The following is a 20,202-nucleotide window of genomic DNA, read 5'->3' on the forward strand; positions in this document are numbered from 1 at the left end:
AGTGCTTTTCATTCCGTGAAATGAATTCTGTACAGCAGAAAACCAAGAGAGTGTCTTTGAAATGAACGATTCCATGTCAATGATAATTAGAGAGGGGCCAACGCTACAGCAGACTACTGGTGAACATTCACAGGCATTGGTTATTGTTTTCAGGAATGTAGGCAGAAAGTGAAAATTCTAATGAAATCTTACATAAATATGTAGCAATGCAGAAATTTGAATCCAAGGGGCCATAGAAAGTGATCTTTTAAAATAATACTGACCAAAGATTTGAAGTAAACTGTCGACTGAAGAGTGATAAGGATTTCATTGCTGTCAAAATTGCAGGGGCTATGGAACAAGCGGTGTGTTGCTTGTTCCAATCCAAGTATCAGGTAATTTAAATGAACGATTAGGAGAGTATGATTCAGTGTTCATTGAAGTAAAGGGAAATTTTTATTTTGGCAGACCAATGATTTGGTCTGAGATTGAGACTAGAATGGTTTCTGTACAGGGATTAAGAATAATTACATTTTTTTATAATGGTGCAGTAGTGCTGGGCGTTTTCTGGATCTGCCCCCTGGGTATGTTTACCTGTTTTTTTGTATACTAACTTAATAGCACGTATACCCACAGAACGCCATCTGTCTTCATACCTGTCATACCATCAGCATATTCCAGGCGTGAGCCATCTGACTGTAGGAGAAATTTTCAGTAGCGGAGCTGAGCACTGAGTACTCGGATGTGGCAGCTAGTGTGTTTCTAAGGGTTATGGAATATAATATGAGAATATGATACGAAAAGAGAAGATGGATCTGAATTAATAGAAGAGAGGACAGGAAAAGTAAAGCAAAGGCTGAAGGGAGAGGTCTGCATAGATGAGAAACGCTCGTCATGCTAGATCTTATCAGATGTTTCGTCTCTCAAATGTGCATGAAGAATGAATGAAAATGAAAAAAAAACATTTCAGGAGAGAATTCTACTTGTCAAAAGATGAAAAAGTAAAAGGAAAATACAGTTATATGATGCAGAGCAAACTTCTTCCAGTCTCTTGCTAGGAAAGACACGCATTTACAGATTTTTTATGTATCCCTGTAAAACCACAACACACAGCTGGAAGCACAACATAGATCCCAGAATTAGGGGAGAGACGAACTGAAGAAGCAGCTGACCTGAACTGTCACCAGTGTTCCTGGATTACTTCACGCTCAGTTGAGTTGCTAAGATAACCAATCTTGCACGGGTTGGATCCAGAATGTTTCCAAGAACTGAGTTAATTAGTGAAACACCCTGAAGTTAACTAACTCCCCTGCCAATAAATGGGCTCTTCCATTTTCCTCACATGATTATCTAGGCACTTTCACTTTTCCATATATAGGAGCAGCTCAGGGACTGACAGATCAGGCTAGGTAGGGATACAGGCTTCAGGCACATGCATACTCCTTGCACGCGTACGCAGATGCAGGCACATGCTGATTCCACACGCTGAAACCCAAGTTAGTGTAAGAGGTAGTAGGTGAAGCCAGCGACGGTCCTGCTGATAAAGAACCTTCTCCTTTAAGAGAAGGCACTAACGGTAGAACTCTTCAACCACTGTTTGTAATAATCCATCAGGAAAAGCATCACAGTCATGAATGGGCCAGTGGATGGTTTATGTGATTACACGCTGGATGATGAAGGGGCTTTCATGTTCACATCGGAGTCGGTGGGAGAAGGACATCCAGGTAAGAAACCAGCTCTGGCGAATGCGTAAAAAGAGTAATATTTTCATTTAAAAATTTTTAAAAGCCTGAAGAAGAATTCATCTGCTATTAATCTGATTATAGAAGTTACAAATAACAGGGCACGTTTCGCTTTATTTCTATTGGACCTTGTCCGTACAGACTATAAAACCGCTATAACTCGGGTGCTTCCAACAGGAGTTTACGTGCCTTTGCAGGGTGTGTGTTACAGTGAGGAGGGCAGTGGGGTTTATGGTTGCTGCTTCTTCCTTTTCATCTGGATTTCTTTCAGTATTACTGTGGAGACACTACTGCATCTCTGATAGACTCAAGTTTCACGTACGGCTAAGAATGCATAGCTTGCTTCTCGAGTTCCATAGCTTTATGGGCCCTGTGAAACTGTCCGGCATATATGCTATGCTCTAAAACTGTTGTCACCCACAACAGGAATATCTCTAAGCAGGCTAGTTTAAAGCCTTTAAAAATCAATGGTCCCAGCAGCTGTACATGGCAAAGTTGCTGATTTTTTTTCCCCCCATTCCTTCATCTGATGCAATATATGGAATTGCTTAAGCAAATAGTGGACAGTTATTTGCTAAACTTTAGGTATGGTCAGCAGACCTTAGTTCAATTTTATTGAAAACAAATGTTCATCCGCCATAAACATGTACCTTATGTCAACAGCAAGTGTTCCCCCAAGTGAGGCCAGGGGACAATAGACTGTTTGATGTCCTGAAAAGTGTATTTATTTTAGAAGCCGATTTGGCGTCCTGTGCCTTTTGCTATAATAAGGCTTTTTCAGGTCTGTACTCCGTGTTATGTGAGTAAATCATAAATGGGTGGAATGACATAGCAGAGAATAAAAAGGTCAGAAGTGAGAATTTTATGTCTATAATTGTGATGCTCTTCTATAATATTAACTTATTACTGCAGATCAAATCCATGGCTGATGCAATTGAGTACATCTCTGTCAATGTCAAGGCAGCTACAGCAAGTTAAGCCAGTTGGGGTTCTTTCTGATGTAACACATTCAGAAAATGACAACCACATTCGGTCCTTGGGACATAGGTCCCATCTCAAATTTATATATAATTATATCCAGCATCTGTAGCGCAAGGTAGTTCCATAGGAAAAATAACATTATACAATATGGTAATTTTAAATCGATGATGGTATTTCCAAAGATGACAGGTCACAGTTTATGCTACTCTAATCATTATTTTTAATCCCCCCGGGGCAGTAATAGGTAAGTCTCAGAACAGGCAGAGTTCAACTGAGTCCCCAGGTTTAGCTTTGTCCCTTGGTTGCCTTCCTTTACCAAGTCTCTTTTTGTCTTGTTTCTTGTTTTGGAATGTGGCCTACTTTTTAGTTCTTATTCACATTCCCTTCTTTTTTTCCCAAAACTCTATTGGCCCTCGGTAGGTTCTTTTAAGCCCCATGGGCGTTATTTTCCCCTTGCGCTGAAATACTAGGCAGGCCTTTGAGAAACCATGTCAGCACTTGTTAGATTTGTGCACAGCCTCTCATCTGGCAGAGGTTGCCAGATCTCTGGGTGCTGTGAGATGCAAAGTGGGAACCCAAGAGGCTTATTGTAGGGGGAGCGGGAAGCTGAAATTTACTCAGACATTTTCAAGACTGTGATGCTTATACTTTCTTAAACAGCCGAGGTCTTCGTGTAGGGTACTGAAAACCCAAACGCCTATGGCAAAGGAAAGATCCACGTTTTCCCGACCAAGGGAGGACAGTGAGTAACTCTGGGTGGTCCTGCAAATTCGTGTTCCTGAGCACAGCCCAGCAATAGCTCTTAATCGTCTCAGCGATAGCCCTCGTTTCTGACAGCAAGTTGCTCACCCTTAACATCCTGGCCAACCCCCCTTTTCCCTGCCTGTGGTTTTACACGGGAGGTGTAGGCGTGCCATTAGGTTTTTATCTCCCAGGAAAATCTTGGCTGTTTCTTAAAATGGGGCCCGGTGTCTGAGGCTGTAGTTGGGCTTCTGACATTATCAGTAGCGCTAGAATTTTATTGTGAGCTTTGAGTTCCTCTGTTTGATACCAAATGGATAACTCGTGTGTTCTTGATTATTTCTCTTCTGTATGTGACAGTATAATTTTGCTAGAGGGCATTACGTGAAGTAAAGATCCTGAACCAGACCTTTGTCTGGTGGAAATTTGAATTGTTCTGATTGTATTAGCTGAGGATCGAATGCTTTAATGGAGACCTCCTTCTTAATAAACAAAGCAGGAGAAATTACGTGCTTATTTTTTTGCGTATACAGAGAACTGCCTTATACCTGTGCAATGCCTAAGAGCTGTGCATCACTAAGAAGCCCCGATTCCATAGAAGCAAGTAATAGCTGGCAATAATTAACGTACAGGTATTACCGATGCTCCCCAAAGCCTTTATAGAAGACTCTGTTTATCCCATCTTCTCAGTCCAAATTCTTCAAAATCACTTGGGTATAAAATTTGGGACTTCCTTCCAGAAGGTCTTTAATCCTGGCATTTAGTGGGGTAAATGCCAAACTCTCTGAAGACTTACATGTGACTTCTTCATTTCAATATAATAAAAGCACATAGATAGCAGCAAGGGGAAGAGGAAGATTTTTTTTTTTTAGATAGCTGGGTTTTGTCACTGCTCCATTTTGCTTTGTCCAGTAGTGTCTGTCCGTGCTGCACAACGGTTTCACTGCGCTTCGAAAGGCATTGTGTGTTTCTCTGACCCACAATGTCTTACAGGTGCCAAACCACTTAGGATTAATTCCTTCCCCTATCTGGTGTGACTTCAGGTGGAATTGCCTGCAAACAGAATGTCATTCAGTTTTCCAGTAAGTATCAAGGGATGTCTTTAAAAAGATAAGAGAAAACACCTGCTAAAAGCACCCTCAGATTTTCAACCATATTAAAAACATACGTCTATCTTCTGAATATTCACAGAAAAAAAATCACAAAAGAAAAAACCCCCAGAAAATGCAGATCTTTCCAGCAAGTTGATGCTTGCATGTCTTATATCTAACATTATATACACTTAAAAATATCTAATATTGTATATACTTAACAATATACATAATACTTCAGTAAACTGTGTAGTGAACAAAGAGAACAGATGTACAAGATATTTAAACAGTGTAGTGTTAGCATTGAAGTTATCAGCACTCCTCAAGAGTCTTTTAAATAGGAAAAATGTAATACAGCACAATTCAGCTATTCAAAGTCTTTCTAGTGAAACTTTTTTTGCTGGAAAGCTTATTTTTTGATGAAGTGCTCACGATAAGTATCTGCTTTCCTTGACTGTTTTAATTTTTTACCAGAAAACTGAGAATATATTTTGAATATAAAATTTCACATTCTAGTTTAAATTTTTTTTTTCTGTTGATATAAATAATGTATCATTAAAAATACCTAATGTTATGTTGATGATCACAGGTTTTTAGGAAAATCAACCTTACCTTTTGAAATGTTCAATGTTTATTATATTTACTACACCATCAAAGCCAGAAGTGTGGTTGTACCTGTTGTGCTTCAAAGGGCGGAGCTTTTTTGAATTACATTTTCAGTTGTTACTGCTGTTCATAGATTGTTTTGGGGGGTATGTGGTGAATCTGTGAAACTGAATTCTTGGGGAGGTCCTGAGAACTTGCAGATGTCACGGCTTGTGTTGGGCTCTTACATAGTCTAGATTGATGTAACAAACTTATGTCCAACTATCTGGAAAACTGTGAAGCTCCTTTTAATTATTGGAGATCATTTTTGTTGTTGAACGCCTCCTTTACGTCATCATTTGACAACTGGGCATTTGAGTGGGGTTTATCATCAGCTCCCCTGGACTCATTCATTCCTTTTATAGTTAGCAAGAGCTGGTTTACGGCCAGTTGGCATCTCTGCCATGAGGCTGGGTCTGTGGGATGATTGGATTTCATTAAAGGAATTCATGGTTATCTAATACTTTCCTGCTTAGTCAAGAAATCCTCAGCCTGGACATCCCTTCTGCAATATTTATCCTATTGGATAGTAGTTCACTACATGAAGGTATGCATGAACCGAATTCTTACCTATTACATCATTTTTTTAGACGATAATGCCTCACCAGAGGTGGTCCATTATGCTTTCCCTGTTTCCAAAAGAGAAGGAAAAAAAAAAAAGGAAGGAAATAATGGACCAACATATCCTGTCACATTTAGCGGCTAATAAGAGAAATGGGACGGTTGAGATGAGAAATTTAAATAACAATGAAGTGTGCACAAAGCCTGCTAAGCATTGCTAAGTATAGAACGCCTGGTTTTATTTTACACCAGAGACCTTTACTAATAGACATGCCTTTAATTTAATGCATTAATCAGTCAATCATCCAGCTAGATTTCTCTTTCCAGTCTTGATAGGCGTATCTGTATCTGTATTTGGATCTAGTTGCACTAGAACTGTTGGCTGTTGCGCCAACAATCAGATATGGCATGAATTGTCAAGCTGATTTGTCTCAGCCTATTTTAATCTAAAGGTGTGCTATCAGCGTAGTAGATTAAATTATTCTAATTTATTATTTTAATTGATTAAATTCTCGCATAGGTTTTAAAGACCAGAAGGAACCTCTTATATATAATCTGGTTTGACCTTCACACACAGGTAATAATATTTCATGCAAGAATTCTTCAAACACGCTAGTAAATGATGGTTGAATTTCATTCATACCTTTTAAAAAGATACCCAATTTTCATCTAGAGGTTTGAAGGAACAAGGAATCCTGCATTCCTCTAGATGAATGGTTTCAATGGCTCTCACCCTTTTAAGATTTTCCTTATTGAATCTTTATCTGTCTCTTTAATTTCCAGCTATCAACTGCAGTTCCATTATTGTCTATCAGGCAAAAACTTTTCTCTCAGCATATTATTTTTAGGTTCTTAGAGACTGTCATCCCAATGCCTGTTAGGATTTCCTCTGGTAGGATGCCTTTCCTTCAGTCTTTCAAAACTAGAGTGAGCTTGACTGATTTCATCCTGGAAGATGTACTTTTCTGATTTTGGGGCATTCTTCTCAGTCTGTCCTAAACCTTCCTGCAGCTTCTTAACGTCGTCTTTGGAATACCACCACCAAAATCTAGTATTTCTGTAGCAGTCTCACCAATGCTGTTGTATGGAGATAATTTCATTTCTATGGGTGACTGTTCATCTGGTTTTCTATCATGATCTTTTCAGAGTAACAGTTTTGTGAGACAAACTCTCCCCTTCTGTAAATGTGGACTACGCTTTTTGTTCATGAATGTTGGCTGTGTTATTTCTCTGACAGGGAAGCAAAAGAGCTGCTTTTCTACCTATCAATATCCATGAAATACTGTAGATACTAATGATACAGTTCATACAAAAAAAACCCCAAAACATGAAAACATCCTGTTATATCTTCACTTACTGATTTCACTGCCTACTATGGCTAATGCTCCCTTGAAAATTTCATGAAAGTTTTAGTTCATAGATTAATTTCAACCACAGCATGCAAAACCAACATAAGGTTCTTTGTACCAGATAGGTGCCACGAGGAGAAATGAGGATGAATTAGTCATATGGGATTACCTGTACTCTTCTTGACTGTTTTGGAAAGAATGCATATAATATCCCTGTATGTCCCGACATGGGACGCTGGTATCTAATGCAAGTGAGACATGTTTCATGTGGAACGAGGACAGGGATAAAGGTTGTTCCTGGCATAGAAACTCTGGGTGGTGAAAAAAAGACTACAAAGTAGTCCCGGTCACTAGGAGTTTACTGCAGGGCATTGGACCTGCACTAAGAAGGTCATCCTATCCCAGCTGCTGTGTTGTCCCACTCAGGTAATCAAAAATTACATATTTTTGTCAACAATGTTTGCTTTTATGCTTGAAAAGATGGCTGTATTTCCTTATAAAAATGAAAACTTTGAAGAGAGCAAGCAGAGATACATTTTAATCACTCCTGCCACCTTTGTCCCCAGTCTTGCTAAACAAGCTTCATTTGGACTTCTAACTAAATTGCAAGAATGGTGTCTGATTCCTGTTTGGTAATAATTGTCCCAAATTTAGTAATCTATGTACAGTTCTTGCAAGGCTGAAAGTTCCCATGCAGCCTACATTTGCTAATTGTCTTTTGTGTTCATTCTTTTTGTGTTGAAGTGGTTAATATGGGAGATAAGAGTGTCAGAATCACATTAGTTCTCTAGTCTTTGATTTGTTCCTCTTAGCTAAATGTACACCTTCCTCATGAAAATAAATGAGAATTTATTTTGAATTGAGGTTAAATGTATTAAAAGTCTCTAATGACATACTCTTACAAAACATCGCTTTCCAACAGATTGTGTTGCAAATGGCAAGGCGGGAGATTATTTTGCCACACAGCAGGTTACGGCAACCTCTAAACACAGTATGCAATATCAGACATTTTTCAAGAACAATAAAATTAAAATACATGAGAAAAATTACCATTTTCACATGGAAGGCATTGTTATGGGTGCTGCCCTTTTGTGTTCATTAGAATAGCTACATTATTTGATTAGGATTCATTAGTCATTAAAAAGGTAAGAAAAGAAAGAAAAAGAGAAAAGATTACTATGAAAAACCTGAGCTGAAACCTTTGTATTTGGGATGTAACTGAAGATAATCCTCAAGAATTACCTCAGGCAAACTTCTGTTGGTAACCCCTTCTTGCTTCCGTGCGCGCTGCTCTCTCCCCTGTCTTAGGTGGGTTGCAGGGATTATTAGGAGATGGCACTGCAGGGTGGTAGGGAGCAGTGAGAGGCAGCAAACCTGAAACGGGCGCTTGACTCTGAGCTGTGCATTATCTGCAGTGATCTAAACTCTTGCTCAGGCTTTACCAGCAGTGTTCTTCAGGTTCGTTCTAACTTTCTGTTGGGCAGATGGAAGTTGATGGTGGAATATCACCTTCATGTTAGAATACCACTGATGCGGAGTGCATGCTGTATTGGCTTGTGGTGTTAGAGAAGGAGAAGGCTGGGAGTAAAGCCTCTTAGCTTCTCAGGTAATTCTATGTATAACATACTTGTTTCACACCTAAGTGCAGAAAACTACAGGTAAAGTTGTAGTCAGTATTAGTTTGCACCATGGAGTAAATTCCCCATTGTATCTACTGGCTTTGCTTGCAGGATGTTTCATATGTCTTTCTATTTAGTTAGCTTAAATACTCCAGTAATAAGTAATAAAAGAATTCCTTGCTGAAACACCTACCTATTCAAAGTGATGCAAACAGTCCGTGTTTTGTATTGAGTGCTATGGTTTTGAATCACAGCTTTGATGCCTTGCAGATAAAATCTGCGATCAAATCAGCGATGCTGTACTAGATGCCCATCTCAAACAGGACCCGAATGCCAAGGTTGCTTGTGGTAAGTTGTTTGCTGCTTTGCTTTAAGTCATCACCCAGTCACCGTTCTTTTCTTATGATGTTTGCATAGCGCTTGATGCTATCATTTGCTAACTCAATTTACTCTCTAAAAATTACATAAGAATTACAGTCTTCAAGAGAAGGAGAGATGAGAAGAAACGGTAAAAGTTTTTATAAAGACTGGAGCCTGTAGAATGGTGGGATAGTTAATTATGTGTGTGGACTGAATTTTCCTGGGAGAAACAGACTGGGCTTCATTACAGTGGATTTTTGAAAGACTATTTGAATGTTTTGTTGAAAAGTTCATTGACTGTATTTCATAAAGTACGAATTTTTCAGTCCAAGTCCCCATAACTCCTTGTGTTTTGAAATCTCTTCAGAAAGAGTTGTACCATCAACCCTCAGGTCATTACCCCAATTCATGTATTATGTAACTAAATCCCATCTTCAGATTCTTCCTCCTGGGACTGGAGGCAGGTTTTCAAAATATTTCATCACTGATGAGATTTATTTAGCCTCCGTATGTATCTTAGAGTGATTAAGGATTAAGTGGATTTAGGAATCACAGCTTAATGCTGCATTTCCCTAAAATCTGTGTGTATCACTGCATCATGCTCAGTGTTTTGACTTTCCCATTTGTAAGTTGGACATACTAGTCTTTTCCTTACTTTCAGACATATGGTGAATATGAAAGGAATTTGTTGTCGAAGGAGCTAATATTGCTAAAAATATGGGTAGAAAGGACTTATATACTGTATATACCCAGTAGATCTCTCAAAATCACCATCGTCACATAGTTATTTGTCACAGTGGGCTGGGTTATTCTACTGTTGCAATCCTGTTTTCATCTCTCTTTTCAGAGACAGTGTGTAAGACAGGAATGGTGTTGCTCTGTGGGGAGATCACATCTCATGCTATTGTGGATTATCAACGAGTTGTCCGAGATGCAATTAGACATATTGGCTATGATGATTCAGCTAAAGGTTGGTGGAAAAACTCATTAAATCCTTGAAGAGCAAGCAATAGGCAACTGCAAAACAGGTCTGTCACCACTTCCATGCATGGGCTTTAGCAAGCCTGATAAAAACTGAATGTCCTGCGTGAAAGCTGCTTACGTGGTGCTACGTGAATACACTTTCTGGCTTTATCCCAGTAAGTAGAAAACCCATCATATATTAGTTAAAACTGAAAGGGATTAGGCAGAACATACTTGGAACTGTGGTATTAGGGCAGAGTAGTTAACTGCAGCCTGAGCCACAGAACCTACCACTCCTCCAAACTTGTGAGAACTCGAATCTCGGTTATTAATTTGGCAAGCCGATTGATGCATCTTGGTGAGAAAGAGAGGGAAGAAGAAACCTAGTTCATTGCGTCGTACCATCGTATATTTGTACTGTGGTAGCATCTAGAATTCCCAGGTGTAAAGCAGGTTCTCACTGTGCAAGGTGCTCTGTTAGCTCTGAACAACTCCTCCTACGCTGAGGAGTGTGCAGTCCAAATCCGGTTTGTGTAACGTACAAACGATAAAAAAGACAAAATGCTTTATAGACCAGACACATTTAACTTTCTGATTTGCCGTGTATCTGTTTATACATTACAAATATTCCAAGTATACTGTTACAGTGAAGTGTATCTTTTAAGAGCTTTCGGTTAAAGAAAGTTGTTTCCTGCAGTCCTTTAACGGCTATTGAATTTACAGGGAGACTGTGGTGGGAGAATATTCTAGAAGCACAGCTGCAGATTACCTCCACCATCACGTAACAGCAGTGCTTTCAGAAAATGCTGGCAAATCTAATAGGTCGTAAGTCTCCTTTTTATCCTAACTGCCAAAAATGATAAGGGGAGATGCAGTGACCCAGTAAAAAACAATTTCTATGCAGAAGGAAAACAAAAAGCTAAGACAAACAATTGCACACAGAACTATAATTTTCTTCTCTACCTCGCGCATTTAAAAGAGGGCGAAGAGCATTCTTCAAATGGATCATATGCATATGGACATGTATATAAGTTGTATTGGCTGAACATGAGTTTGGTCAGCAGCTGCCAGTAGCTACAGTTCTAGGAAAGGTTGGATTTGGAGAGAAGCAAGTTGCTATTAATATACCTAGGAACAGGTGGAAAATTTTGCCACAATATTCTGTAAGTCTTTCAATTTCTTTTTAAAACCTTCCTTTTGGTCTTTGAAAGTAATGTAAATTGAATCCCCACTTCCAGATTTGCTGTGAGACTTGAATCTGTTTTTTTCTCTGTTTGTGGCTCTCACACAAACTCCCATGAGAGATTTATGTACAGACACTGTTTTACATGTATTACAAATAATGTGTCAGAGAGCAGAGCCTTCAGTTGCTAAAAACATCAGCTTCTAGGAATTTACGTAGAGGTTTTTAATACTATTTATTTGGGAGAGGCTGATTATTTACTTTTTTGACTAGTTTTCTGCAGTTAACAATTCATAATCTGAATTGGCTTGGCGCAGGGTGCCAATGCAAGAGAAAACAAGCAGTAACAAGCAATAAAGGCAAGCCTATATGCCCCAACCCCTCCCAAAAAAGGTTTCAAGTGCTGCGTTGACAAAAAAATTTAACTGAAAATAGCGGTTAGGTTGTGAGTTCTGAATGCGGTATCCTTCAGAATGAAAATTTTGTCATATGGTTCCATGTTACTTTCCTGAATTGTGACAGAAAAAGCTTAACTTGCCGCTATTCTTTTTTCCAAACAGGCTTTGACTACAAGACTTGTAATGTCTTAGTGGCGCTGGAACAGCAGTCACCTGATATTGCCCAAGGTGTTCATCTACACAGGGATGAAGAGGATGTTGGTGCTGGAGATCAGGTAGATACGACGTCACATCTAAAACATCAGAGCTGTTTGAGTGGAAAGTTTGCCCCATCTCATTGCCCCATTTTCTAAATCAAAATCCATGTGAAGATTTCCACACTTCCATCTTGGGCTAGCCCAGAATAAAAACCATACTTTTATTAAAACAGTTGGAAGTTCTTTGAGGGCAGACTTTTGCCTGGTGTTTGTTACAGCACTCCGTGCAAGTCAGGAGAGCTCTGGCAGTTTGTAGTAGCTGAGGATGTGTCCTTTAGAATTTAACAAAGGTTTTTTGCTTATGATTTCATGTTTTTGTTGAGTAGCTTTAGATTCATTAGACCATTCATCTCGCAGCCAGACTTGTCTTGTAAGATGGAATAAACAAAGGATCTTTTCATTTTCACAGAGCTCTTGAGATTTTACGCAGAAAAAAATTAGGGGGTTTCAACTGTCTGCAGCACTAGTACAATGAAGGCAAATACGCCAGAATACTTTCAATTCTGTCTTATTTCCCAGAGGCAGCTGTTGTAATAGGTGTTCCACATAATTAAGGCTGTCCAAGCTGCATTTCTATGAGCTAAATAACACATGTAGGTAATTATGGTGTGTTCCCAAGAGAAAGATGCTAACATAAAAACTCCATACTCTGACTGATGCCAGTATGAGCGAGTTTAACATTTACAGTCGTTATCATTAGTAGTAATATCTAGTTTATAACAATGCTGTTGAGAACCATAAGTGGAGATATCAGAGTCCAGGAGCCAAGCTAATATTGTTCAAAAAACCCTTGAGGACTAAATTAAAATGCTTTTATGCTGTCATGGGGACATAATACTACATAAGATGAAAAGATACCTGACTTTCTTTGGCATTTGATGGCCTCCCTTCCCATTGTATCAAAGTACCTTCCCGTCTTTATTTTTTTTGTATCACAACATACACTGGATAAGGAGAAAGAAGATGCTGCTAACTCTATTTAACAAATAATGTTCTGATGCAGGGAACGGGACTGAATAACACTAGAAGCTGTGACTAGAAGTGTGTGGCGCTGCGAATCTGAGGCAGGTGCCTTAGACTGTTGAACGGTACCTCCTTTATGTAGGATTCAAATCCCATTCCACTGACATGTCAGATCTGAGCTGCAGTATACATGTGTCTGTATTCATACAGAAAAGCTTCTACAACCTGTCCAGGCTAACGATAACACTATGACAGAATAGTCCTGAAATTCTTTTGCTCAAACAGATTTCCTTTCTTAGGAAAGAACCTGGGTTTTTTTCGCAGAAATGTCTCTGTTTCTGCCCAGGTTTCCAGCTCAATGTGTAAACCTTCAGGCTTTCAGTGAAAAATTCTAGGAACGTGGTTTGTTTCTCATTGCACTATAACATGTTGGAGCCTGATCTGAGTTTAAGCTTCTTGGACTGTAATGTAAAATAGTAGAAAGTATACCTGAGGGTACTGTTTACTCTTTGCTTCAGATGAAATCTCGTTGCCTTTGGTTGTGGTGCTTTTAGCAGTGACTGAAGTATCTCTTCTCCTCCTGTAGGGTTTGATGTTTGGTTATGCAACAGATGAGACAGAAGAATGTATGCCTCTAACAATTATTCTTGCTCATAAACTGAATGCCAGGCTAGCAGAGCTGAGGCGTAATGGAGAGCTTCCTTGGCTGAGGCCTGACTCTAAAACACAGGTAAATACTAATTTCATTCCAGTTTTTCCTCTTTTACTAACGCAATAGCATTCCAGACACTTATGGATAGTCCAGATAGTTGAAAACTACCACTTTTTCATTTCCAGAAATCTTAAATATTTTTAAAGACAGCAATTGAAGGTGTTCGGAGTATCAGGATAACCTGCAAGTAGCAGATATATAGCCTACAAGTAGCAAATAAAGCATTTCCACTGCTTATGATACCGTCTCCTTACAGGTTAACCTGTAGCAGAGTGCTAGGAGCACTTAACCACCTACCCGTCAAGAAACATTTAACATTTAACATATGTATTTAGGGATTCGGGCTGGCTTTTTTGAAGATGCACTGAGAACGTAAATTTCTGAGGCTTGGGAGCTTGGCTGGAAATCCCAACCGAAAGACCCATTTTGGACAATTTCATAGAAAATCAGATCGTCCATACTGGGTCTCTGGTTTTTTTCTCACCGCTGCAAAAACGAAGAATGAGAAAGTAGGCTTCATTTCTCATACCGTGGCAACAACGTGAGCAGTGATCATTGTAATGTCAGCGTTGACATTTTGCTACAATTTTGCTCTTGGAATAGCATAGCATGACATTTGATGTAGGCCAGTAATACATTTTATAGCAACTTTGTTTTTTTCTTCCTCCCTTTCCCTGTTCTGTTCAGGTCACGGTTCAGTACATCCAGGAGAACGGAGCAGTCATCCCAGTGCGTGTGCACACCATTGTGATATCTGTGCAGCACGATGAAACTATTTCGCTGGAGACTATGCGCAGAACCCTGAAGGATCGTGTGATTCAAGCTGTTGTCCCTGCAAAATACTTGGATGAGAAAACTATTTATCACCTTCAACCTAGTGGGCGTTTTGTTATTGGAGGGCCTCAGGTTTGTGTTGTATTATTTTGGTGCTTTTATCAGCTTGCCTTTGCCATTGTCTTAAAAGAAATGCTCAGCTTTTTGGCATGTCCGTCCTAAGGCGTGAGAAGCAAGCTGTCTAGTGGAAGTTTTAGCTGCAGTTGTATGTGGGAGAAGCACCCAGGCTTTCACGTGCTGTATTTCAAAGTAACCTTTGAGGGCACGGTTATATCATACACGCGTTGTGACTAGGCAGGCAGGTTGAGCTGAATCTTACATTGCGTGTGGAGCATACGGCCCAGCTCTGGGTTTCCTCCAACCCTCTCGAGTCCAGCACCGAGTGAGACACGCGATCCTTTCTCATGGAAGGCATGCCTTCCAGAGAGATGGACAAGAGAAGGCAAGAGAAGGTTTACTTCTCTTACAGTGAACCTGGTTTGCAGATCTGCACAGTTTGCACTGTTCTGCCTGACACCAACGAGAGCCGAAGGTGTTCATCCGTTCTGAAAAATCAGCCCCTGATAGGCTTCTCCTGGTGAGAAAATAAATGTTGCTTTTGCTTTATCTAGGCAATGCAGGAGCTGGGATTTATAATTTGATCCTGCGCTCACAGAAGTCAGGCAGAACTACCGCTCTCTGTAGCATCAGGACTTCTGAGATTTGGTTCTTGAAAACAAATTCACCATTCCCAATGTTTTAGTCTTCAGTTCCCTTCACAACTGTCACAGCAAAATTCCAAAGCTCCTTCCTGAAATTAGGTCCAATTTTACAACAAATCCAAGTAGACATTGTTTTTCCTTTGCTGTTCAAATTCATTCATTTACTGGAATTTGCCAGAATTATTTTTAAGGTGCTGTGTCTTTTTTACATTAGTGCCATGGAACAGGCATGAAGGTGTTGAGATTAATCATTATAATAATGATTATACAAAAAATATATTTTTGTGTAGTTGCATTGGTTGTATCACTGTAATTTTGTGTATCATTGGCATCCTAGACTACGGACAAATGGAGAGGCAAACTTGAGCTGTAACTTGGAGCAAATGAACCAATGCAGCAATCATAGCTACTTGCAAAAACAAGGCTACACATACGAAAATTTTCAGGTGTGCACTGAACTGCACCCATTTAAAAATATAATAGAATTACATTTGGTAAGCCGGCCAGGAATAGCTTTTCTACTCTTGTGGTGGAACTGTATTGCTTATGTTTGCGCATACAAACACAGGCACGTTGCAGTGTATGTTTGCAGCCTTTTAAACCTGGGATAAGATTGCTTTGTGTGGGTCAATCTGCCTGTGTGTCCGTGGCCTTAAAACTGCTATCGTCACTTGTGCAACTTACAATAGCATTGCAGCAACCAGAAAGTAACTATTTCTTTCCTTGTCTTTTATGTCTTGAACTTTCTGATTACTTTTCATAAGAGTATTACTCAGTTTTACTTTTAACAACGCTAGCTATGGAAGGCTGTCTTAATCTCCAGCTCAGTTCATCTAAGGAAGACACACGTATTTCACTTGGGATTTCCACCTTATGTTTTTGAGCAGGGTGGTACCTTGAATTCTGGCTATGGCAAAATTAGTAATTTTGCTGCTATCACCGTTTTCCCAACAGCAACACCCGCTGGTACTGTGAGGACATTACAGCTCGTCGCAAAAGTGACTTCCACACGCTTTACAAAGGCATTTGTGCTCTTTCAGCACCTTCAGAAGTTAGAGAGGTGTTTTTTTTCCTTTCACCTGTCCATTTCTCTTCCTCTCACTCGGTCCTGCAGTCAAGTCATGATGGCACACAAGGTGTTCTCGTTGCAACTGTCTGTGCCATCAGAAATTAAGGTTTGAGTCAAGCAGAAGAACCCCAGGAGGACAGGATCCTTTAGACAAGCTCAGCTATCTGCAATTCAGATTTACATCCCGCTGCTTTCTTAGTAGAATGGAACAAACAGTGCCAAAGGTTTTCTTCTGTGTATATGCACAGTCTTTCTAAGAAAAACTTTGACTCTCCACTTGTGTTTGCTGTGCAAACATTCCAGTAGTTGAATTTTACTGACATGATATTCTGTAGACAAAGCATTTCAAACCTGCCTGCACAGGTGGAGACTGAATTTCAAATTTGACCATGTTTCCATTCACACCAGAGGGCTTAAGCATTTAGTAAATCGGGGCGTCAGACGATTAGTCAGGTACTGATCAGCTAACCAAGATCAAATGAAAATATCAAGTACTTATGAGGAGCAATCAGGATAGCTGGGTAGGCAGCTAGAAGGTTACCTGCGCTTCCTTATTTAATATTTTAGAATATTCATCTATTTGTTCTTAGAAAGAAGTAATCCTTCTTTCCCAATGACCTATAACTGCCTACTACTCCATACCCATTGTGTATAGTTTAAATTAGACTATAAATATTTTGGGATTGGAAATGTGTTTTTAGTACATATTTGTATGACAGTCTCTGTAATGATACTGCACTGGAAGTGTTGGGTGCCAGGCTCCATGCAATGGTGTAGGAGGTAGCAGTGGCATACCTTTCAATAGTAAATACAAAAAAGACATCTATTATTTAATAGTCACACAATTTCAGATTTTGATCAAAAGATATGAAAGCCTGCTTTTAAAATTTTTTCGTTAACAGTGTAAGATCTCTCAATTGTTCCTATACGCCACGTAGTGTGTTAGCAATATTCTGTATTCAGTTTGGATGTGGTAGATAAGTAACTTCTAAACTAAAGTTCCCATATTGTCTGGAATATTTACTTTTGGAACAGGCAGTGCATGCTCTAGCTATCTGGGTGTAAACCTGTTTGCTTGACTACCAAACGCTATTCGTGAATGGCTTGTCTTATGAATCGGGCTTTAAAGAACATTTATAGCCACCGTTGTAGCTCGGTGAGACAGATTCATTCCTTCAGCTACCCCACAGCAATCCATATGTGGTGAACTGACTGACATGTTGTTGTAGTCTTCTGAAGGATGCATAGCCTTGTTTGAGACTTATATTAAAAGGGATCGTAAAATGGACAAATTCTTCTACTGATTCAGGGTGATGCTGGTGTTACTGGTCGAAAGATCATTGTGGATACTTACGGTGGCTGGGGAGCCCATGGAGGTGGTGCCTTTTCTGGCAAAGACTATACGAAGGTGGACCGATCAGCTGCGTACGCAGCCCGTTGGGTGGCCAAGTCTCTTGTGAAAGCGGGGCTCTGTCGCCGTGTTCTCGTTCAGGTATGGTTTGCTATGAATGCTGCTTTTCTCCAAAAGATTTTTCCTTTTCAGCTTTACCTTGAATACACATCGTACGAGACACTGTAGTAGAAGCAGTCGTGGTGATGGCTTGGGGTTGAAGAAAGGAAGACCTTGATGTGCTTGGTTCAAGACCGCTGTAATGTCACTAATAGCCCATCAGCTTCTTGAAGCTGGAACTTTTCGTTTAGCTTTCATTTTATTGGCTGTTTTTCTGGACATTTATCGAGCCCTCAGTCCTCTGATGCTTACTGTCATGGAAATGAGCACGGGGTGACTGGATAATGGGGAAGAAAGTTATCCAGAGACCTCAGCATTTTCAAAGTTTTCTCTTTTTTTCTACAAATACAGGTTGCGCAGATATGGGAAGCGAAGGAGAGGCCTTAGTTTTCCTAAGATGGTTCATGAATGAATGCTTTCTTCTGCTGCATACTGTTGCCCACTGAGGTGCCGTGTTTATTTGCTAACTGTAGTGTCTTTTTTGCCATAGGTTTCTTATGCCATTGGGGTAGCTCATCCACTGTCCATTTCACTGTTCACTTATGGAACTTCCCAAAAAACAGAGAAAGAGCTGCTGGACATTGTGCACAAAAACTTTGATCTTCGGCCTGGAGTCATTGTCAGGTATAGAAACACACAAAAAGGAAAATATTTTGGTGATCACATCCTACAAATGATTTCTTGCAAAACTGTTAGGTGTTACAATGTAAGAGTCAGCCTCTTGATGAACTGGCATGGCATTGTTCCATGCAGTACAAAAGAGGCTTTCTCTCGTTCTGTCACTCTGTCAGTCTTCACAGTCGATACTTTTTATGGATCTACCGGTGTGCCGTATCTTTTAAGATAATAGATGTACTTTTCAAGTTTCGTATGAAGCATATACTTTCAGCATTTGACCTTATATAGTATGTGGAATGCAAATAAAATAAAATAACTTTTGTATTCCAAGAATTTTAAGTTACTTTACTGTGAAAAAGGATATGTTTTGTTTTACAAAAGGAATTGAAGGTTATTTCATCTTTTCCATTAAAATTAATAATTCTCAATAATAAGGACTGTTCCTGTAGCCCTAAAGTACTTCACATTTAAGTTCTGTTGTCACTTTTATGGACGTGTTCACTGGTATGCTTGCATCTCCAGAATATGCGTGCTTGACTAAGGGTGTGAAATGGATGTCGACATCAGGATTTTAACGGTAGCTATCATGAAGTATCGTAATGTGAAGAATTTTCTCTTGTTTTTGTCATACACACAGGGATTTGGACCTAAAAAAGCCCATTTACCAGAAGACTGCATGTTATGGTCACTTTGGAAGAAACGAATTCTCATGGGAGGTGCCAAAAAAACTTGTGTTTTGACACTAGCAGTCACCCTTTAAAAACAGAAAGGAAGAGAAGTCCGCTAATGATGGGGATGCTTCCAAAAATCAAATTTGACAGCTTTGTATTCAACAAAAGGAATTTTAGATTTTAAATGGAAAGAAAGAAAAGGATATTTTCTTGGAAATTGATTTTTTTAACCCTCGGTGTCTTTCATTATCTAAGATATAAAGGACAGAGTCTGTTTTTTTAATCAGCATAAGACAACAAAATACAGTTTACTTTTTATTGCTGCTCTGTTGGTTCTTTTGAAAAAGGCAAAGTATGACTCAGGTACGCAAACCAATGGCTGAACCTCAAACCTTTCATGGGCAAAGGCAAAGACGACTTTCCCAATTCTGACTAAGGATCAGCAGATCTCTTGCTTCTAATTAGACAATGGGAAATTCTGGGGTCCAATTTCCTTACTGGAGCTAGCGCTGCATACAGCTGGGGGTTGCTTTGATGGGAGAAGGCTGAATATCACGTAACTGTATCTCGGCCTCTTGTGTAGAAGATGTTAACATATATGTAATATTTAAATCACCTTCACTGGGTATGTGCTGTTGATGTTGTGTTTCAATTACGTATGTTTTTGAAACATAAGTGTTCACCTATAAAACAACAATCATTGAATAAAAAGCTTTTTCCTACCATGTATGTAAAGGTGCCTCTTTTTCTATTTTTTTTTAATGTTGCAGTATAATGGTCCATCTCAACTCAGCCTCTTCTACTCTTGTAGGATTTTAGTTTACCAACACAATTGAATTTTATTAGATTTTGGAATTGTGATATGAATTTATCTTTCACCACATGTGTGATCACTGTTTAGTCCTTGTGATTAACAGAAACTTGGTGAAAAGGTATTAGATTTTTATTTTTAACTCTTAGGTTTGTGCTATACAGTATTCTCTCGTAATTTTTGCTCCCAGATGTTAGGTTTATTGCACGGCTTACTAGGTTTGATGTCATTCTGGAATAAAATAAAGTGCATAGAAATAACTGCAAAACATCAACAAATATATATATAGCATGAGGTTAAAATTTGGACCGCTACGCTGTCCATCAGTCTCTCGCCGAAGAACTAGCCGCTAGATGGCTGTGTCCCCCGCGGCTGCGGGAGCAAGTCTGTGCAGAAAGCGTGTCCCTGTTTGCGCCAGTACTCAGCTACTGAGTCTGGGTACCG

General features: G+C 39.5%; 1 protein-coding gene across 1 annotated transcript; it reads left to right on the plus strand.

The window, feature by feature from the left end:
* The first annotated feature begins 1,370 nt into the window (after positions 1–1,370).
* On the plus strand, positions 1,371–19,682 carry MAT1A (methionine adenosyltransferase 1A). Its single transcript, XM_076338361.1, has 9 exons — positions 1,371–1,703; positions 8,979–9,056; positions 9,916–10,038; positions 11,775–11,887; positions 13,419–13,562; positions 14,232–14,450; positions 17,458–17,640; positions 18,149–18,282; positions 18,914–19,682. Exons 1-9 carry the CDS (start codon positions 1,610–1,612, stop codon positions 19,014–19,016), a joined length of 1,191 nt encoding a protein of 396 aa, XP_076194476.1. The 5' UTR covers positions 1,371–1,609; the 3' UTR covers positions 19,017–19,682.
* The last annotated feature ends 520 nt before the right edge of the window (positions 19,683–20,202 follow it).

This window comes from Aptenodytes patagonicus, chromosome 5 (assembly GCF_965638725.1).
Source record: "Aptenodytes patagonicus chromosome 5, bAptPat1.pri.cur, whole genome shotgun sequence".
Taxonomy (NCBI): Eukaryota; Metazoa; Chordata; class Aves; order Sphenisciformes; family Spheniscidae; genus Aptenodytes; species Aptenodytes patagonicus.